The following is a 23,007-nucleotide window of genomic DNA, read 5'->3' as shown; positions in this document are numbered from 1 at the left end:
CTGAACCAGGGGGATAGTTACTGTCTAACATACTGCATATCAACACAATGGGACTGAACCAGGGGGATAGTTACTGTCTAACATACTGCATATCAACACAATGGGACTGAACCAGGGGGATAGTTACTGTATAACATACTGAACCAGGGGGATAGTTACTGTCTAACATACTGAACCAGGGGGATATTTACTGTCTAACATACTGCATATCAACACAATGGGACTGAACCAGGGGGATAGTTACTGTCTAACATACTGAACCAGGGGGATAGTTACTGTCTAACATACTGAACCAGGGGGATAGTTACTGTCTAACATACTGAACCAGGGGGATATTTACTGTCTAACATACTGCATATCAACACAATGGGACTGAACCAGGGGGATAGTTACTGTCTAACATACTGAACCAGGGGGATAGTTACTGTCTAACATACTGAACCAGGGGGATAGTTACTGTCTAACATACTGAACCAGGGGGATATTTACTGTCTAACATACTGCATATCAACACAATGGGACTGAACCAGGGGGATAGTTACTGTCTAACATACTGCATATCAACACAATGGGACTGAACCAGGGGGATATTTACTGTCTAACATACTGAACCAGGGGGATAGTTACTGTCTAACATACTGAACCAGGGGGATAGTTACTGTCTAACATATTGAACCAGGGGGATATTTACTGTCTAACATACTGAACCAGGGGGATATTTACTGTCTAACATACTGAACCAGGGGGATATTTACTGTCTAACATACTGAACCAGGGGGATATTTACTGTCTAACATACTGAACCAGGGGGATATTTACTGTCTAACATACTGCATATCAACACAATGGTACTGAACCAGGGGGATATTTACTGTCTAACATACTGCATATCAACACAATGGGACTGAACCAGGGGGATAGTTACTGTCTAACATACTGCATATCAACACAATGGGACTGAACCAGGGGGATATTTACTGTCTAACATACTGAACCAGGGGGATATTTACTGTCTAACATACTGAACCAGGGGGATAGTTACTGTCTAACATACTGCATATCAACACAATGGGACTGAACCAGGGGGATATTTACTGTCTAACATACTGAACCAGGGGGATATTTACTGTCTAACATACTGAACCAGGGGGATAGTTACTGTCTAACATATCAACACAATGGGACTGAACCAGGGGAATATTTACTGTCTAACATACTGAACCAGGGGGATAGTTACTGTCTAACATACTGAACCAGGGGGATAGTTACTGTCTAACATACTGAACCAGGGGGATAGTTACTGTCTAACATATCAACACAATGGGACTGAACCAGGGGGATATTTACTGTCTAACATACTGAACCAGGGGGATAGTTACTGTCTAACAAATCAACACAATGGGACTGAACCAGGGGGATATTTACTGTCTAACATACTGAACCAGGGGGATAGTTACTGTCTAACATACTGAACCAGGGGGATAGTTACTGTCTAACATACTGAACCAGGGGGATAGTTACTGTCTAACATATGAACACAATGGGACTGAACCAGGGGAATATTTACTGTCTAACATACTGAACCAGGGGGATAGTTACTGTCTAACATACTGAACCAGGGGGATAGTTACTGTCTAACATATCAACACAATGGGACTGAACCAGGGGGATATTTACTGTCTAACATACTGAACCAGGGGGATAGTTACTGTCTAACATATCAACACAATGGAACTGAACCAGGGGGATATTTACTGTCTAACATACTGAACCAGGGGGATATTTACTGTCTAACATACTGAACCAGGGGGATAGTTACTGTCTAACATACTGCATATCAACACAATGGGACTGAACCAGGGGGATAGTTACTGTCTAACATACTGCATATCAACACAATGGGACTGAACCAGGGGGATATTTACTGTCTAACATACTGAACCAGGGGGATATTTACTGTCTAATATACTGAACCAGGGGGATATTTACTGTCTAACATACTGAACCAGGGGGATATTTACTGTCTAACATAATGAACCAGGGGGATAGTTACTGTCTAACATACTGCATATCAACACAATGGGACTGAACCAGGGGGATATTTACTGTCTAACATACTGAACCAGGGGGATATTTACTGTCTAACATAATGAACCAGGGGGATAGTTACTGTCTAACATATCAACACAATGGGACCATAACTGCCAATTATCAGATTAGCGATGGTAGGAACAGCAGCATTGCATGGATTTACCTCATAATAAACATGAATTAACAAACAAACAAAAAGTTATTAGGTATATACTATAGTACTCTAAACAATGATTCAATTTAATGGACATATTACATTTAATTAATTCACTTGATTATTGCTGTGACACGAGCATTTGTTTTTAAATTAGCTACATGGAACAGAATACAATAAAATTGATGTAACTTTATTTATTTAACGAGGCAAGTCAGTTAACCATAAATTCTTATTTACAATGACGGCCTACCCCGGCCAAACCTGGACAATGCTGGGCCAATTGTGCGCCGCCCTATGGGACTCCCAATCACAGCCGGATGTGATACAGCCTGGATTCGAACCAGAGACTGTAGTGAAGGCCTCAGATGCAGTGCCTTAGACTGCTGCGCCACTCAGGAAGTAACAGTGGGCCCTGACCTCAGATCAGAGTTTAATTTGCTACATGGAACAATAGAGTTGATGTAACAGTGGGCCCTGACCTCAGATCAGAGGTTAATTTGCTACATGGAACAATAGAGTTGATGTAACAGTGGGCCCTGACCTCAGATCAGAGTTTAATTTGCTACATGGAACAATATAGTTGATGTAACAGTGGGCCCTGACCTCAGATCAGAGTTTAATTTTCTACATGGAACAATAGAGTTGAGGTAACAGTGGGCCCTGATCTCTGATCAGAGTTTAATTTGCTACATGGAACAATAGAGTTGATGTAACAGTGGGCCCTGATCTCTGATCAGAGTTTAATTTGCTACATGGAACAATAGAGTTGATGTAACAGTGGGCCCTGATCTCTGATCAGAGTTTAATTTGCTACATGGAACAATAGAGTTGATGTAACAGTGGGCCCTGATCTCTGATCAGAGTTTAATTTGCTACATGGAACAATAGAGTTGATGTAACAGTGGGCCCTGATCTCTGGTACCTGTCCTGCTCCAAACCTAATCTAGCGAACCTGATCCTAATAATTAAGTAGATTCAGGTAAGTTACAACTGGGGTTGGAGTGTAAACCTACAGGAGAGTTTCTCTCCAGGAACAGGGTTGGAGTTAAAACCTACAGGAGGGTATCTCTCCAGGAACAGGGTTGGAGTTAAAACCTACAGGAGGGTCTCTCTCCAGGAACAGGGTTGGAGTTAAAACCTACAGGAGGGTCTCTCTCCAGGAACAGGGTTGGAGTTAAAACCTACAGGAGGGTCTCTCTCCAGGAACAGGGTCGGAGTTAAAACCTCCAGGAGGGTCTCTCTCCAGGAACAGGGTCGGAGTTAAAACCTACAGGAGGGTTTCTCTCCAGGAACAGGGTTGGAGTTAAAACCTACAGGAGGGTCTCTCTCCAGGAACAGGGTTGGAGTTAAAACCTACAGGAGGGTCTCTCTCCAGGAACAGGGTTGGAGTTAAAACCTACAGGAGGGTATCTCTCCAGGAACAGGGTTGGAGTTAAAACCTACAGGAGGGTATCTCTCCAGGAACAGGGTTGGAGTTAAAACCTACAGGACGGTATCTCTCCAGGAACAGGGTTGGAGTTAAAACCTACAGGAGGGTCTCTCTCCAGGAACAGGGTTGGAGTTAAAACCTACAGGAGGGCCTCTCTCCAGGAACAGGGTTGGAGTTAAAACCTACAGGAGGGTCTCTCTCCAGGAACAGGGTTGGAGTTAAAACCTACAGGAGGGTATCTCTCCAGGAACAGGGTTGGAGTTAAAACCTACAGGAAGGAAGCTCTCCAGGAACAGGGTTGGGACATGGGGTTAGGATATGACACTCACGTGGAATTTGCATGGCGCAGCGAGTTGTGGGTTGGACCCTCCTATTGTCTCTCTGAAGCAGTCAGTGAAGGGTAGTAACAGCCCCATGGCCAGAATCCTAGAACACAGCTTCTCAGCCTCCTCTGGCTGGGCATCTTCCTGCTGTAGGAATAACTTCTCTAGGAGGGTACGACCTGGAGGTAGAGAGAGACATCAATATTACTACAGTCTAACAACTTCTCTAGGAGGGTACGACCTGGAGGTAGAGACATCAATATTACTACAGTCTAACAACTTCTCTAGGAGAGTACGACCTGGAGGTAGAGAGAGACATCAATATTACTACAGTCTAACAACTTCTCTAGGAGGGTACGACCTGGAGGTAGAGAGAGACATCAATATTACTACAGTCTAACAACTTCTCTAGGAGGGTACGACCTGGAGGTAGAGAGAGACATCAATATTACTACAGTCTAACAACTTCTCTAGGAGGGTACGACCTGGAGGTAGAGAGAGACATCAATATTACTACAGTCTAACAACTTCTCTAGGAGGGTACAACCTGGAGGTAGAGACATCAATATTACTACAGTCTAACAACTTCTCTAGGAGAGTACGACCTGGAGGTAGAGACATCAATATTACTACAGTCTAACAACTTCTCTAGGAGAGTACGACCTGGAGGTAGAGAGAGACATCAATATTACTACAGTCTAACAACTTCTCTAGGAGAGTACGACCTGGAGGTAGAGAGAGACATCAATATTACTACAGTCTAACAACTTCTCTAGGAGGGTACGACCTGGAGGTAGAGAGAGACATCAATATTACTACAGTCTAACAACTTCTCTAGGAGAGTACGACCTGGAGGTAGAGACATCAATATTACTACCGTCTAACAACTTCTCTAGGAGGGTACGACCTGGAGGTAGAGACATCAATATTACTACAGTCTAACAACTTCTCTAGGAGGGTACGACCTGGAGGTAGAGAGAGACATCAATATTACTACAGTCTAACAACTTCTCTAGGAGAGTACGACCTGGAGGTAGAGACATCAATATTACTACAGTCTAACAACTTCTCTAGGAGGGTACGACCTGGAGGTAGAGAGAGACATCAATATTACTACAGTCTAACAACTTCTCTAGGAGAGTACGACCTGGAGGTAGAGACATCAATATTACTACAGTCTAACAACTTCTCTAGGAGAGTACGACCTGGAGGTAGAGACATCAATATTACTACAGTCTAACAACTTCTCTAGGAGGGTACGACCTGGAGGTAGAGAGAGACATCAATATTACTACAGTCTAACAACTTCTCTAGGAGGGTACGACCTGGAGGTAGAGAGAGACATCAATATTACTACAGTCTAACAACTTCTCTAGGAGAGTACGACCTGGAGGTAGAGACATCAATATTACTACAGTCTAACAACTTCTCTAGGAGGGTACGACCTGGAGGTAGAGAGAGACATCAATATTACTACAGTCTAACAACTTCTCTAGGAGGGTACGACCTGGAGGTAGAGAGAGACATCAATATTACTACAGTCTAACAACTTCTCTAGGAGAGTACGACCTGGAGGTAGAGAGAGACATCAATATTACTACAGTCTAACAACTTCTCTAGGAGAGTACGACCTGGAGGTAGAGAGAGACATCAATATTACTACAGTCTAACAACTTCTCTAGGAGAGTACGACCTGGAGGTAGAGAGAGACATCAATATTACTACAGTCTAGCAACTTCTCTAGGAGGGTACGACCTGGAGGTAGAGACATCAATATTACTACAGTCTAACAACTTCTCTAGGAGAGTACGACCTGGAGGTAGAGAGAGACATCAATATTACTACAGTCTAACAACTTCTCTAGGAGGGTACGACCTGGAGGTAGAGAGAGACATCAATATTACTACAGTCTAACAACTTCTCTAGGAGGGTACGACCTGGAGGTAGAGAGAGACATCAATATTACTACAGTCTAACAACTTCTCTAGGAGGGTACGACCTGGAGGTAGAGAGAGACATCAATATTACTACAGTCTAACAACTTCTCCAGGAGGGTACGACCTGGAGGTAGAGACATCAATATTACTACAGTCTAACAACTTCTCTAGGAGGGTACGACCTGGAGGTAGAGAGAGACATCAATATTACTACAGTCTAACAACTTCTCTAGGAGAGTACGACCTGGAGGTAGAGAGAGACATTAATATTACTACAGTCTAACAACTTCTCCAGGAGGGTACGACCTGGAGGTAGAGAGAGACATCAATATTACTACAGTCTAACAACTTCACCCCTGGTGCATGGCCTAACTTCACCCCTGGTTGTCATGACACCCAGATATTATGGGATATGATCTGGGGCCTATTCAGGACCATGTACCATTACATGCCTTTCAGATAGAATTGTATGACGTGGAGCAGATCGACTGTCAGACAGAATAGGGAATCATACCGTCAGATCCTTTCATTGTATTTCTATCTACAGTTCAGAACATGTCATCACTAAATTCACCGCTGGTAAAGCAGTACTTTGGGTCGCTGCTGAAGAAGCTACAGCACTCCTGAAGTAATTCAAAGCCTCTCATTCTGAGGATTAGAGTCAGAATACCATTTTACAGTAGCTGGCAGGAGAAGAGGGGAGGGGGAGAGAGGGAAGGAGGGAGAAGGAACGGTAGAAGGGGGAATGGAGGGAGAGGGGGAGAGCAGGAGACAGCTCATAAGTAGGAGAGGTACAGATTTAGAGAGGAGAGCAGTTCTAATATTAGAGGGGTGAGTAAAAGAGCTGCTCATGAAGTGTAGACCAACAGTGAAAGGCTCCATCAACAACAGGTGTATCTACACACGCAGGGCGACCCGGGTAATGACATGGCTACACACGCAGGGCGACCCGGGTAATGACATGGCTACACACGCAGGGCGACCCGGGTAATGACATGGCTACACACGCAGGGCGACCCGGGTAATGACATGGCTACACACGCAGGGCGACCCGGGTAATGACATGGCTACACACGCAGGGCGACCCGGGTGATGACATGGCTACACACGCAGGGCGACCCGGGTGATGACATGGCTACACACGCAGGGCGACCCGGGTGATGACATGGCTACACACGCAGGGCGTACCGGGTGATGACATGGCTACACACGCAGGGCGTACCGGGTAATGACATGGCTATACACGCAGGGCGTACCGGGTAATGACATGGCTATACACGCAGGGCGTACCGGGTAATGACATGGCTATACACGCAGGGCGTACCGGGTAATGACATGGCTATACACGCAGGGCGTACCGGGTAATGACATGGCTATACACGCAGGGCGTACCGGGTAATGACATGGCTATACACGCAGGGAGTACCGGGTAATGACATGGCTATACACGCAGGGAGTACCGGGTAATGACATGGCTATACACGCAGGGAGTACCGGGTAATGACACGGCTAAATACAGGGAGTACCGGGTAATAACACGGCTATAATACAGGAAGTACCGGGTAATGACATGGCTATACACGCAGGAAGTACCGGGTAATAACATGGCTATATACAGGGAGTACCAGGTAATAACATGGCTATATACAGGGAGTACCAGGTAATAACATGGCTATATACAGGGAGTACCAGGTAATAACATGGCTATATACAGGGAGTACCAGGTAATAACATGGCTATATACAGGGAGTACCAGGTAATAACATGGCTATATACAGGGAGTACCAGGTAATAACATGGCTATATACAGGGAGTACCAGGTAATAACATGGCTATATACAGGGAGTACCAGGTAATAACATGGCTATATACAGGGAGTACCAGGTAATAACATGGCTATATACAGGGAGTACCAGGTAATAACATGGCTATATACAGGGAGTACCAGGTAATAACATGGCTATATACAGGGAGTACCAGGTAATAACATGGCTATATACAGGAAGTACCAGGTAATAACATGGCTATATACAGGGAGTACCAGGTAATAACATGGCTATATACAGGGAGTACCAGGTAATAACATGGCTATATACAGCAAGTACCAGGTAATAACATGGCTATATACAGGGAGTACCAGGTAATAACATGGCTATATACAGGGAGTGCCAGGTAATACCATGGCTATATACACAGGGAGTACCAGGTAATAACATGGCTATATACAGGGAGTACCAGGTAATAACATGGCTATATACAGGGAGTACCAGGTAATAACACGGCAGGTATTTTGTCAGCTGTTCGAGCACATTCAATCTTTTCTTGAACCAAGACGAAGTTCGGTAGCCAAAGACTACGCCCCTTTGTCGGTGATTGGTCAACAGTAGGGATTCTTCAATGAAGTGTTTGTTGTAATTCAACAACAAGACGACTAGTTAATGCAAATGTTTTTCCCCCCTTGTGAAATAACACACCCAACAGTTAGAAAAGGTAAGACATCCTCTGCAAAAACATCCAAAAATTACAGATTTCTTGAGTTTTCTTAGATTAATTTGGACTATTTTGAGGAAGTGTCCTTGTTGCTACAGGGTCTCAAGTGTGAAAAAATAATGGACTATTTTCTCTTGTTTTTTTTCGAGCAACGATATTTTAAGTATCCAAGCACAGACGTTTTCCCCTCGCTAGCCGAGATCTGCCAGGATCAACCAATCTGTCTGCTGACGCCTTGAGACACCTCAGTTCTATTGATGTAATGCAGCATGAAAGCTCGGTCTGTCACCCCCCTCCCCCATACACACCATGCTCTGCACAACACACTAATCACCACGTCTCCATGGCGTTGGATAAGTGTGTGTGTGTGTGTGTGTGTGTGTGTGTGTGTGTGTGTTCACACCAACAACAATGTGCTATCCTGGAGCCAAAGCTCACAGCTCCTACAAACTACAAATAAATGAACATCTTGTCTGTTCTCGGACTCCTGCCTGTCTAGTGACATGCATCAGAAACCATTTAAAGCACACGTGTAAAACTCATTCCACGGAGGGCAGAGTGTCTGTAGGTTTTCACTCTTCCCATTGATGACTTAAGGTGATTACTAATTAGTCAACTCCCCCTCACCTGGTTGTCCAGGTCTCAGTAAGGAACTCCCCTCACCTGGTTGTCTAGGTCTCAGTAAGGAACTCCCCTCACCTAGTGGTCCAGGTCTCAGTAAGGAACTCCCCTCACCTAGTGGTCCAGGTCTCAGTAAGGAACTCCCCCTCACCTAGTGGTCCAGGTCTCAGTAAGAAACTCCCCCTCACCTGGTGGTCCAGGTCTCAGTAAGAAACTCCCCCTCACCTGGTGGTCCAGGTCTTAGTAAGGAACTCCCCCTCACCTGGTTGGCTAGGTCTCAGTAAGGAACTCCCCCTCACCTGGTTGGCTAGGTCTCAGTAAGGAACTCCCCCTCACCTGGTGGTCCAGGTCTCAGTAAGGAACTCCCCCTCACCTGGTGGTCCAGGTCTCAGTAAGGAACTCCCCTCACCTGGTTGGCTAGGTCTCAGTAAGGAACTCCCCCTCACCTGGTTGGCTAGGTCTTAGTAAGGAACTCCCCCTCACCTGGTGGTCCAGGTCTTAGTAAGGAACTCCCCCTCACCTGGTTGGCTAGGTCTCAGTAAGGAACTCCCCCTCACCTGGTGGTCCAGGTCTCAGTAAGGAACTCCCCTCACCTGGTTGGCTAGGTCTCAGTAAGGAACTCCCCCTCACCTGGTTGGCTAGGTCTTAGTAAGGAACTCCCCCTCACCTGGTGGTCCAGGTCTTAGTAAGGAACTCCCCCTCACCTGGTTGGCTAGGTCTCAGTAAGGAACTCCCCCTCACCTGGTTGGCTAGGTCTCAGTAAGGAACTCCCCCTCACCTGGTGGTCCAGGTCTCAGTAAGGAACTCCCCCTCACCTGGTGGTCCAGGTCTCAGTAAGGAACTCCCCCTCACCTGGTTGTCTAGGTCTCAGTAAGGAACTCCCCTCACCTGGTTGTCTAGGTCTCAGTAAGGAACTCCCCTCACCTGGTTGTCTAGGTCTCAGTAAGGAACTCCCCTCACCTGGTTGTCTAGGTCTCAGTAAGGAACTCCCCTCACCTGGTTGTCTAGGTCTCAGTAAGGAACTCCCCTCACCTGGTTGTCTATGTCTCAGTAAGGTACTCCCCTCACCTGGTTGTCTAGGTCTCAGTAAGGAACTCCCCTCACCTGGTTGTCTAGGTCTCAGTAAGGAACTCCCCTCACCTGGTTGTCTATGTCTCAGTAAGGAACTCCCCTCACCTGGTTGTCTCTAGGTCTTAGTAAGGAACTCCCCCTCACCTGGTGGTCCAGGTCTAAATTGAAGGGAAAGACCAGCAGACACTAGGCCCTACATGGAATGAGTTTGACATACCTGCTTTAAAAGCATGAAATGTTAATCTTGTCCAGCCAAGACCAGGGATGAGGAGGGACAGACCGACCGAGGGGGGGGTCACGTCGGGAGGGACAGACCAAAGGGGGGGGTCACGGTCAGGAGGGACAGACCGAGGGGGGGGGGGGGTCACGGTCGGGAGGGACAGACCGAGGGGGGGGGGGTCACGGTCGGGAGGGACAGACCGAGGGGGGGGGGGGGGGGTGGGGTCACGGTCGGGAGGGACAGACCGAGGGGGGGGGGGTCACGGTCGGGAGGGACAGACCGAGGGGGGGGGGGGGGGGTCAGGTCGGGAGGGACTCGCTCTATCTCCGGTCACCCTCTCCAGTAGGAAAACGTTTAATTTGGTCCGTCCGAGGGACAGCTCTTCCCTCTCTTCCATTAGATCAGTTAGAGAGCTGAGGCACAAAACAAAGATCACTGTCCCTCTTTGCCAACTAACCACCACACATCTCAATAGCCACTGCTGTTTGTTTATGCTAAGTACTTAGAGAAGGAATGAACAACTGTCCAGGCCAAATACTGTCTATTATACATCCTACCATAGCCCCGTCTAGACGGAGTAGTTACCGTAGCCGCGTCTAGACGGAGTAGTTACCGTAGCCGCGTCTAGACGGAGTAGTTACCGTAGCCGCGTCTAGACGGAGTAGTTACCGTAGCCCCGTCTAGACGGAGTAGTTACCGTAGCCCCGTCTAGACGGAGTAGTTACCGTAGCCCCGTCTAGACGGAGTAGTTACCGTAGCCCCGTCTAGACGGAGTAGTTACCGTAGCCCCGTCTAGACGGAGTAGTTACCGTAGCCCCGTCTAGACGGAGTAGTTACCGTAGCCCCGTCTAGACGGAGTAGTTACCGTAGCCCCGTCTAGATGGAGTAGTTACCGTAGCCACGTCTAGATGGAGTAGTTACCGTAGCCACGTCTAGATGGAGTAGTTACTGTAGCCACGTCTAGATGGAGTAGTTACTGTAGCCCCGTCTAGATGGAGTAGTTACTGTAGCCCCGTCTAGATGGAGTAGTTACTGTAGCCCCGTCTAGATGGAGTAGTTACTGTAGCCCCGTCTAGATGGAGTAGTTACTGTAGCCCCGTCTAGATGGAGTAGTTACTGTAGCCCCGTCTAGATGGAGTAGTTACTGTAGCCCCGTCTAGATGGAGTAGTTACTGTAGCCCCGTCTAGATGGAGTAGTTACTGTAGCCCCGTCTAGATGGAGTAGTTACTGTAGCCACGTCTAGATGGAGTAGTTACTGTAGCCACGTCTAGATGGAGTAGTTACTGTAGCCACGTCTAGATGGAGTAGTTACTGTAGCCACGTCTAGATGGAGTAGTTACTGTAGCCACGTCTAGATGGAGTAGTTACTGTAGCCACGTCTAGATGGAGTAGTTACTGTAGCCACGTCTAGATGGAGTAGTTACTGTAGCCACGTCTAGATGGAGTAGTTACTGTAGCCACGTCTAGATGGAGTAGTTACTGTAGCCACGTCTAGATGGAGTAGTTACTGTAGCCACGTCTAGATGGAGTAGTTACTGTAGCCACGTCTAGATGGAGTAGTTACTGTAGCCCTTTCTAGATGGAGTAGTTACTGTATCCCTTTCTAGATGGAGTAGTTACTACATCCTACTGTAGCCACGTCTTGATGGAGTAGTTACTGTAGCCCTTTCTAGATGGAGTAGTTACTACATCCTACTGTAGCCACGTCTTGGAGTAGTAACTGTAGCCGCGTCTAGATGGAGTAGTTACCGTAGCCGCGTCTAGATGGAGTAGTTACCGTAGCCGCGTCTAGATGGAGTAGTTACCGTAGCCGCGTCTAGATGGAGTAGTTACCGTAGCCACGTCTAGATGGAGTAGTTACTGTAGCCACGTCTAGATGGAGTAGTTACTGTAGCCCCGTCTAGATGGAGTAGTTACTGTAGCCCCGTCTAGATGGAGTAGTTACTGTAGCCACGTCTCGATGGAGTAGTTACCGTAGCCACGTCTCGATGGAGTAGTTACCGTAGCCACGTCTAGATGGAGTAGTTACTGTAGCCCTTTCTAGATGGAGTAGTTACTGTATCCCTGTCTAGATGGAGTAGTTACTACATCCTACTGTAGCCACGTCTTGATGGAGTAGTTACTGTAGCCACGTCTTGATGGAGTAGTTACTGTAGCCACGTCTCGATGGAGTAGTTACCGTAGCCACGTCTCGATGGACTAGTTACCGTTGCCACGTCTAGATGGAGTAGTTACTGTAGCCCTTTCTAGATGGAGTAGTTACTGTATCCCTGTCTAGATGGAGTAGTTACTACATCCTACTGTAGCCACGCCTTGATGGAGTAGTTACTGTAGCCGCGTCAAGATGGAGTAGTTACCGTAGCCGCGTCTAGATGGAGTAGTTACCGTAGCCGCGTCTAGACGGAGTAGTTACCGTAGCCGCGTCTAGACGGAGTAGTTACCGTAGCCGCGTCTAGACGGAGTAGTTACCGTAGCCGCGTCTAGACGGAGTAGTTACTGTAGCCGCGTCTAGACGGAGTAGTTACTGTAGCCACGTCTAGACGGAGTAGTTACTGTAGCCACGTCTAGACGGAGTAGTTACTGTAGCCACGTCTAGACGGAGTAGTTACTGTAGCCACGTCTAGACGGAGTAGTTACTGTAGCCACGTCTAGACGGAGTAGTTACTGTAGCCACGTCTAGACGGAGTAGTTACTGTAGCCACGTCTAGACGGAGTAGTTACTGTAGCCACGTCTAGACGGAGTAGTTACTGTAGCCACGTCTAGACGGAGTAGTTACTGTAGCCACGTCTAGACGGAGTAGTTACTGTAGCCACGTCTAGACGGAGTAGTTACTGTAGCCACGTCTAGATGGAGTAGTTACTGTAGCACTGTCTAGATGGAGTAGTTACTGTAGCCCTGTCTAGATGGAGTAGTTACTGTAGCCACGTCTAGATGGAGTAGTTACTACATCCTACTGTAGCCACGTCTAGATGGAGTAGTTACTGTAGCCACGTCTCGATGGAGTAGTTACTGTAGCCACGTCTAGATGGAGTAGTTACCGTAGCCACGTCTAGATGGAGTAGTTACCGTAGCCACGTCTAGATGGAGTAGTTACCGTAGCCACGTCTAGATGGAGTAGTTACCGTAGCCACGTCTAGATGGAGTAGTTACTGTATCCCTGTCTAGATGGAGTAGTTACTACATCCTACTGTAGCCACGTCTAGACGGAGTAGTTACTGTAGCCACGTCTAGACGGAGTAGTTACTGTAGCCACGTCTAGATGGAGTAGTTACTGTAGCCACGTCTAGATGGAGTAGTTACTGTAGCACTGTCTAGATGGAGTAGTTACTGTAGCCCTGTCTAGATGGAGTAGTTACTGTAGCCACGTCTAGATGGAGTAGTTACTACATCCTACTGTAGCCACGTCTAGATGGAGTAGTTACTGTAGCCACGTCTCGATGGAGTAGTTACTGTAGCCACGTCTAGATGGAGTAGTTACCGTAGCCACGTCTAGATGGAGTAGTTACCGTAGCCACGTCTAGATGGAGTAGTTACCGTAGCCACGTCTAGATGGAGTAGTTACTGTATCCCTGTCTAGATGGAGTAGTTACTACATCCTAATGTAGCCCTGTCTAGATGGAGTAGTTACTGTAGCCACGTCTAGATGGAGTAGTTACTACATCCTACTGTAGCCACGTCTAGATGGAGTAGTTACTGTAGCCGCGTCTAGACGGAGTAGTTACTGTAGCCGCGTCTAGACGGAGTAGTTACTGTAGCCGCGTCTAGACGGAGTAGTTACTGTAGCCGCGTCTAGACGGAGTAGTTACTGTAGCCGCGTCTAGACGGAGTAGTTACTGTAGCCGCGTCTAGACGGAGTAGTTACTGTAGCCGCGTCTAGATGGAGTAGTTACTGTAGCCACGTCTAGATGGAGTAGTTACTGTAGCCACGTCTAGATGGAGTAGTTACTGTAGCCACGTCTAGATGGAGTAGTTACTGTAGCCACGTCTAGATGGAGTAGTTACTGTAGCCACGTCTAGATGGAGTAGTTACTACATCCTACTGTAGCCACGTCTAGATGGAGTAGTTACTGTAGCCACGTCTAGATGGAGTAGTTACTGTAGCCACGTCTAGATGGAGTAGTTACTACATCCTACTGTAGCCACGTCTAGATGGAGTAGTTACTGTAGCCACGTCTAGATGGAGTAGTTACTGTAGCCACGTCTAGATGGAGTAGTTACTGTAGCCACGTCTAGATGGAGTAGTTACTGTAGCCACGTCTAGATGGAGTAGTTACTGTAGCCACGTCTAGACGGAGTAGTTACTGTAGCCACGTCTAGACGGAGTAGTTACTGTAGCCACGTCTAGACGGAGTAGTTACTGTAGCCACGTCTAGACGGAGTAGTTACTGTAGCCACGTCTAGACGGAGTAGTTACTGTAGCCACGTCTAGACGGAGTATTTAACACATCCTACTGTAGCCATGTCTAGATGGAGTAGTCCCACAACAGCAGCTAGCCTACACCGTAGTCCCACAACAGCAGCTAGCCTACACCGTAGTCCCACAACAGCAGCTAGCCTACACCCCGTAGTCCCACAACAGCAGCTAGCCTACACCCCGTAGTCCCACAACAGCAGCTAGCCTACACCGTAGTCCCACAACACCAGCTTTTTATATTTAACCTTTATTTAACTAGGAAAGTCAGTTAAGAACAAATTCTTATTTACAATGACGGCCTACCGGGGAACAGTGGGTTAACTGCCTTGTTCAGGGGGCAGAACGACAGATTTATACCTTGTCAGCTTGGGGATTCGATCTAGCAACCTTTCTGGTTACTGGCCCAACGCTCTAACCACTAGGCTACCTGCCACCCCAATACAATACTCTGCTCTGTATGAGGGACAATTTACATACATGTTGGTACTTTTTCATCACAACAACATAAACAAACAAAAGCAACAACTTGTGAAAGAGGCCTTGGTCTCAATGGGAGTCCCTGTGAAAATAAAGGTTGAGAAAATAACTCACCGGTGAAGATGTCATGGAAGCTGCAGGTAGACACCTGTCCAGTTGAGGATCTCCGTGTGGCACACAGGGGCTGACTGCCCCCCCTCAGCCTGTCCTCCGACCCTCCGTACCCCTGCAGATAATCCGCTGATCCTGCCTTGGTGGGGCGCTCCCTCTCCAGCTCCTCGGTCCAGTCTGCGGACCAGCTGAGGGGACCGGCGATGCTGTGGGAGCGCTGTCGTCTAACCCTCCACTTCTCCGTGCGGTGTCCCAGGTCGTGGCAGCGCCGGCGGAACAAGGGGCTCTGTGAGGGTGAGGTGCCCGGGGAACCAGACAGCTGCCGGGTGGTGGTCTTGATGTAAGACGGGTAAATGGGAGGGTAGGGTTTGACTGTGGGGCTGGTGCCTGAGGAGGAGTGGTTGTAGGATGGAAGGGTGGAGGTCAGGGTGGACTTGAGGAGACGCGTGGCCAGGCTAGGGCTCTCCTGAGAGGGCCAAGGGTAGAAGGACACGCTGCTCTTCCTCCTCTGGGTGATCAGGGGGTCGTCGGCAGGCTCAGAGCACCTCAGATCCCCTCTGCTAAGACACTCCAGGGACTCAACGCTGACTGCAGCACCCACCCCTGCCCCCACCCAGTCCCCCACCCTCTCCTCTCCCTCGGAGGCGTTGTCAGAGCTCAGGTCTATGTCCTCGTGGCTCGTGGTCGCGTCACTGTGACTAAGGCTCTCGGCTGACATGGGAGGCAGGTCCAGGTCATTCTCGTCCTCTTCCTCCACCTCCTCCAACACCTCCTTCTCCTCTCTGAGAGGAGACTCCACAGCGCTCTCAAAGGAGGCTGTGAGGTCTGGGAAGCTGGTAGCGCTGGTTGTCTTGGTAACGTGGCCGTTCGTCTGGGCTGTGGGGGGCTGAGAGAGAGGCTGAGTGTTAACGTTCACCTCCTGGCAGCTCAATGCCTCCTCCTCCTGCTCCTCCTCCTGCTCCTTTGTCCCAGAGAAAGAGGAGGCACAAAGGGCCGGTTCTGTTTCAGCCCCTCTCAGCTCCCAGTTTAGTTCCTCTGTAGCAGTGGTTGCTCCCCTCTCCTCCTCCTCCTCCTCCTCCGCCGCCTCCTGCCCATCCAGGGACAGAGACGGTTTAGAAAGCAGGCCATTCTCCCGGCCAGTGACGGGGGCTGCCTCTGGGGCAGCGAGAGGCTCCGGTGGGGGGGTTTGTTCAGTGGGACTGGGGGTAGTTATAACCTCGTCAGACCTCTGTTTCCTCCACCCTCCTCCCCAACCCAGCTCTTCACTCAGCTCAGCGGTGGAGATAATCACCCCCTGCTGTAGTCTAATAGCCTGCTGGATGTCCGCTAGCAGGTCCTCTTGTTCCGCAGCTGAGTGAAAGCTATAGATGTCCACGTCTGAACCAGAGCTGCTCCTCTTTCTCTGTTCAACCTCCCCCTGCTGGTCTGGAGCAGTGTCCGTGGTCGCCACCGTGGGCTGCCGGCTCTCCCCCGCGGGCTGCCGGCTCTCCCCCGTGGGCTGTCGGCTCTCCCCCGTGGGCTGTCGGCTCTGCCCCGTGATACCACCATGACTCCTAGCACCATGCCCATCGCCAGGCTCTGTTCCCTCGGTGTCAGAATGGCCCAGGTCGTCAGCTGACAGAGAGAGGTCTGGTGTTTTGGTGTGAGCAGAGTGAGCGGAGTCCAGCTCATTCTGAGACGACAACACATCCTCCCTGGATCCTCCTGTCGATCCCTTCCCCTTTAGATTCTTCCTCTTCCTGATAGAGAACACAGAGGATTTAGACTCCTTCTTATGCTTCTTCTCCTCCCCCACTCCTTTGCCATGTTTTCCGTGGGATTTCTTGCCGTGGTGAAATCCTTTGTTTGTGCCGTCAGTGTGACGAGGCTCTCCGGTGGTATTGTCTGCTGCGTCCTGTCCGTATCCTTCCCCCTCTTTCCCCTTCTTCTGCTTCCCATCCTGGTTCCCCATAATGCTGGATCTCAGCCTCCACTTCTGTCTGACGCTGAGACTCAGGCCATGTCTTTGAAAACAGCTGCCATTTTCTCTGCTGCTGCTCCTCCGTCTACGTCTGCGTAGCTGCTGCGAGGCGGAGGCTGGGATGCTGCTTTCCGGTGACGATGACGAGAGGAGCAGTGCTGATGATGCAAAGACGACGTACGCTTGCTCTCGCTCTTCTCCTCCTCCCTGCACCAGTGCGATTTCTCCCTGCTCTTCTCCCTCCCCTCCCTGAGTGACTTCTCGCTGCTTCCCTTCTCCCCCTCCTCCCTGCAGTCTCTTTCCATGCGCGTGCACCTGCTTGCTCTCTCCCGGCTCCCTTTCCCTCTCCCCACCTCTTTCTCTCCTTCCTCCCTGCTCTCTCTCTCCTGGCTGCCTCTCCTCCTCTCCATCTGCTGCTCTGCATAATGTGCTGAGCCTAGCAGAGCTGGAGGAAGAGAAACAGCCCTCAGAAACAACAGTAGAGGTCTCTGCCGGCTGCTTTTCCGCCGGCTGCCTCCTCGCCAGGGGTAGAGAAAACCATGGCTGTAGATGCTGGTGAGTTGTGTACTGGTGGGGCTCTAGGGAGAGGTGGTTGCTGTGACAGAGAGTCTGGCGGGGAGAACGGGTGTTATAAGGACTATAGCGGAGAGTGTGTCTGTTATAGGGGCTGCGACAGGGAGCCTGGCTGTGACAGGGAGCCTGGCTGCGACAGGGAGCCTGGCTGTGACAGGGAGCCTGGCGGGGAGTGTGACGATTATAGGGGCTGTGACGGGGAGTGTGTCTGGGAGTGTGGCTGGGAGTGTGGCTGGGAGTGTGGCTATTATAGGGACTGTGACTGGGAGTCTGGCTGTGACTGGGAGTCTGACAGGGAGTGTGGCTGTGACAGGGAGTGTGACAGGGAGTGTGGCTGTGACCGGGAGTCTGACAGGGAGTGTGGCTGTGACCGGGAGTCTGGCAGGGAGTGTGGCTGTGACAGGGAGTCTGACAGGGAGTGTGGCTGTTTGTATTCATATTGAACAGACACACAGTTCTCCCTGTAAAAGGAGTCCTGACAATGCTCTCCCTCAGCACAGGGATGTGGTTTTCTATGGTCTGGATCGTACGCATGATGAAGTCTTGATGCTGGGGACAGTTCTCCCATTGATGGTTTCTGGAGAAAAACAGGATAGGATAAATATTAATAATTATACACACACACACGTTCAAAAGTTTGGGGTCACTTAGAAATCCCTCCTGTGTTCCAATGCCACGTTGTGTTAGCCTTTTAAAATGATAAACTTGGATTATCTAACACAACGTGCCATTGGAACACAGGAGTGATGGTTGGCGCCCCCCCCCCCCCTTGTGTTGTGCCGTGGGGGAGATCTTTGTGGGCTATACTCAAATCAAATGTATTTATAAAGCCCTTCTTACATCAGCTGATATCTCAAAGTGCAAGCAATGCAGGTGTACTCGGCCTTGTCTCAGGATGGTAAATTGGTGGTTGAAGATATCCCTCTAGTGGTGCGGGGGCTGTGCTTTGGCAAAGTGGGTGGGGTTATATCCTGCCTGTTTGGCCCTGTCTGGGGGTATCATCGGACAGGGCCACAGTGTCTCCGGACCCCACCTGTCTCAGCCTCCAGTATTTATGCTGCAGTAGTTTGTGTCGGGGGGCTAGGGTCAGTTTGTTATATCTGGAGTACTTCTCCTGTCTTATCCGGTGTCCTGTGTGAATTTAAGTATGCTCTCTCTAATTCTCTCTCTCTTTCTCGGAGGACCTGAGCCCTAGGACCATGCCTCAGGACTACCTGACATGATGACTCCTTGTTGTCCACAGTCCACCTGGCCTTGCTGCTGCTCCAGTTACAACTGTTCTGCCTGCGGCTATGGAACCCTGACCTGTTCACTGTGATTTCTATTATTTGACCATACTAGTCATTTATGAACATTTGAACATTTTGGACATGTTCTGTTATAATCTCCACCCGGCACAGCCAGAAGAGGACTGGCCACGCCTCATAGCCTGGTTCCTCTCTAGGTTTCTTCCTAGGTTTTGGCCTCTCTAGGGAGTTTTTCCTAGCCACCGTGCTTCTACACCGGCATTGCTTGCTGTTTAGGGTTTTAGTCTGGGTTTCTGTACAGCACTTTGAGATATCAGCTGATGTAAGAAGGGCTTTATAAATATATTTGATGGTTGCTGATAATTGGCCTCTGTACACCTATGTATATATTCCATTAAAAAAATCTGCCATTTCCAGTTACAATAGTCATTTACAACATTAACAATGTCTACACTGTATTTCTGACCAATTTGACATTATTTAAAATGTGAGACCATATGCTGACACATGCACATTTGTGGCCTGCTGGAGGTCATTTTGCAGGGCTCTGGCAGTGCACCTCCTTGCACAAAGGCGGAGGTAGCGGTCCTGCTGCTGGGTTGTTGCCCTCCTACGGCCTCCTCCACGTCTCCTGATGTACTGGCCTGTCTCCTGGTAGCGCCTCCATGCTCTGGACACTACGCTGACAGACACAGCAAACCTTTTTGCCACAGCTCGCATTGATGTGCCATCCTGGATGAACTGCACTACCTGAGCCACTTGTGTGGGTTGTAGACTCCGTCTCATGCTACCACTAGAGTGAAAGCACCGTCAGCATTCAAAAGTGACCAAAACATCAGCCAGGAAGCATAGGAACTGAGAAGTTGTTTGTGGTCACCACCTGCAGAATCACTCCTTTTTTGGGGGTGTCTTGCTAATTGCCGATAATTTCCACCTTTTATCTATTCCATTTGCACAACAGCATGTGAAATTTATTGTCAATCAGTGTTGCTTCCTAAGTGGACAGTTTGATTTCATAGAAGTGTGATTGACTTGGAGTTACATTGTGTTGTTTAAGTGTTCCCTTTATTTTTTTGAGCAGTGTATATATTTTTTACAAATGTTATAATTGTTCTACTTTGACATTAGAATGTGTAGATCACTGACCCCTCCCCCCCAAAATAAATGACAAATCCATTTTAATCCGACCCTGTAACAAAACAAAATGTGGAAAAAGTCAAGGGGTGTGAATACTTTCTGAAGGCCCTGTATATCTACACAAACTACATGTCCAAAAGTATGTGGACACCTGCTCGTCAAACATCTCATTCCAGAATCACAGGCATATGGAGTTCGTCCCCCCCTTTGCTGCTATAACAGCCTCCACTCTTCTGGGAAGGCTTTCCACTAGATGTTGGAACATTGCTGCTATAACAGCCTCCACTCTTCTGGGAAGGCTTTCCACTAGATGTTGGAACATTGCTGCTATAACAGCCTCCACTCTTCTGGGAAGGCTTTCCACTAGATGTTGGAACATTGCTGCTATAACAGCCTCCACTCTTCTGGGAAGGCTTTCCACTAGATGTTGGAACATTGCTGCTATAACAGCCTCCACTCTTCTGGGAAGGCTTTCCACTAGATGTTGGAACATTGCTGCTATAACAGCCTCCACTCTTCTGGGAAGGCTTTCCACTAGATGTTGGAACATTGCTGCTATAACAGCCTCCACTCTTCTGGGAAGGCTTTCCACTAGATGTTGGAACATTGCTGCTATAACAGCCTCCACTCTTCTGGGAAGGCTTTCCACTAGATGTTGGAACATTGCTAAGAGGGGACTTGCTTCCATTCAGCCTCAAGAGGTCGGGCACGGATGTTGGGCGATCAGGCCTGGCTCGCGGTCGGCGTTCCAACTTATCCCAACGGGTGTTCGATGGGGTTGAGGTCTGCAGGCCAGGCAAGTTCTTCCACACCGATTTCTGTATGGACCTCGCTTTGTGAATGGAGGCATTGTCATGCTGAAACAGGAAATGACCTTCTCCAAACTGTTGCCACAAAGTTGGAAGCACAGAATCATCTAGAATGTAATTGTAAGCTGTAGCATTAAGATTTCCCTTCACTGGAACTAAGAGGCCTGAACCATGAAAAACAGTTCCAGACCATTATTCCTCCTCCACCAAACTTAAGTTGGCACAGGGCAGGTCCTTACCATTCTGCTACCGTAGGACAGACCCAAAAAATGGCTCCAGACAAACTAGAATAGTCCCAGTAAGCAAATTGATGTTGAAAATACGTATTTTCCAGACATTGAAGTTATGTTCAATTTATGTTTCTTAATGAAAGGTATTTAAAGTATTTTTAAAATACATATTTTCCAAGAAGGTGAAAGGCGTCTTTTCCCAAACACCAAAGGACAGATTTCAACCGGTCTATCTAAAAATCTGTCGTTCTGCCCCTGAACAAGGCAGTTAACCTACTGTGCCCTGGTAGGCCGTCATTGAAAATAAGAATTTGTTCTTAACTGACTTGCCTAGTTAAATAAAGTGGTTGTGTGTCATTCACTGCATTCAGCATAACAACCTGCATTCAGCATAACAACCTGCATTCAGCATAACAACCTGCATTCAGCATAACAACCTGCATTCAGCATAACAACCTGCATTCAGCATAACAACCTGCATTCAGCATAACAACCTGCATTCAGCATAACAACCTGCATTCAGCATAACAACCTGCATTTCAACACCGACGACAACATTATGTTCATGACTATATTCTTCTTCTTTATTTAGACAGGTACAACAATGTGCGATAACGTTCAACCCGATCAGCTCCGACGCTCGTCTCCAAGCGAAATGCGCCCCGGGCAGAAGTAGTATCATCAATAGTTACAAACAAAACGAACCTTTCCTGAAACTTACATTTAAAAATGGACTGACTGCAATGTTCAGATCACCAATAACCGTTTTAACGGGCTAGAAAGTTCCAGTTTAGGCTAATATTTCTGGAAATGACAGCAACTCCATAGTGGAGGTGTAGAATTTAGATGTTGTTTCCTAATTGCAACTAATCTCGCTATGAGACACTTCAGACAGATTGCTACCAATTTTCCGCATGTTGTGTTGGTGTCAATCAATGTGAAGAACACGGGCAAAGTTATTGGTTTTACTGGACGTTTAACGAACATGTGCGGGGGGAAAAAAATACAAATAATATTTCCCAAGCAAATGCAGACGTTACTCACATCATGTTGCCTCCGTGAAGTTACCGTTCACCGCTAGCACGCAGCCACCACATTGTCCATTGGAAGACGCGCTCATTCAATCAGACATTTCATTCCTTACAGGTGTGAATTCCTCGAGCGACGTTTTGATTTTCCTGTGACGTCCACACGTAGTCAAATCCGGTCACAACTTTGGCAATTTGACAGTATTTGAAAAAATAATTACTAGAAACAGAAGTAAACTTACTTCTATAATTAACTAGTAAATCCTAGAGACCTATAACGTTATACAGTCATCTATAACGAATACAACAGTGACGCCTAGTGGTTGATTTATAGAAGACACGTAAGCCTAATGGCCAGGGGAGCGTCATTTTCGGCTTATCAAGCTAACGTTATATCGCGTTCCTATGTCAAACATACACAATCAAACGATATAAACATGATGATGGTAATGGTTTAATAAGAAAATGAACAGGAGACTCCCTTACCCTCCATTATAAAAAGCTGGTCAATACTTTATACCTGCTATTGCTTACCGAATATACACTGACTTGACAAAACATTAAGAACACCTGATCTTTCCATGACATAGACTGACCAGGTGAATCCAGGTGAAAGCTATGACCCCACTTCAATCAGTGTCAATGAAGGGGAGGAGACAGGTTAAAGAAGGATTTTTAAC

At 48.1% G+C, this 23,007-nt stretch overlaps 1 protein-coding gene across 2 annotated transcripts in view; it reads right to left on the bottom strand.

Annotated features, from left to right (window-relative positions):
* Positions 1-22,434, bottom strand: part of LOC139571657 (formin-2-like) — a 222,217-nt gene extending 199,783 nt beyond the window's left edge. For both annotated transcript variants that reach the window (XM_071394730.1, XM_071394731.1), the window contains exons 1-3: positions 22,344-22,434; positions 15,347-18,453; positions 4,007-4,179 (exon numbers count right to left, since the gene is read on the bottom strand). In XM_071394730.1, the coding sequence (XP_071250831.1) occupies positions 4,007-4,179; positions 15,347-18,453; positions 22,344-22,348 (3,285 nt within the window). In that variant the 5' untranslated portion in view covers positions 22,349-22,434. The remainder of the gene's footprint in view (positions 1-4,006; positions 4,180-15,346; positions 18,454-22,343) is intronic.
* Between the last annotated feature and the right edge of the window lie 573 nt (positions 22,435-23,007).

The sequence above is a fragment of the Salvelinus alpinus genome, chromosome 3 (genome assembly GCF_045679555.1).
Source record: "Salvelinus alpinus chromosome 3, SLU_Salpinus.1, whole genome shotgun sequence".
NCBI classification, from domain to species: Eukaryota; Metazoa; Chordata; class Actinopteri; order Salmoniformes; family Salmonidae; genus Salvelinus; species Salvelinus alpinus.
This window is presented reverse-complemented; position numbering and strand designations above follow the sequence as displayed.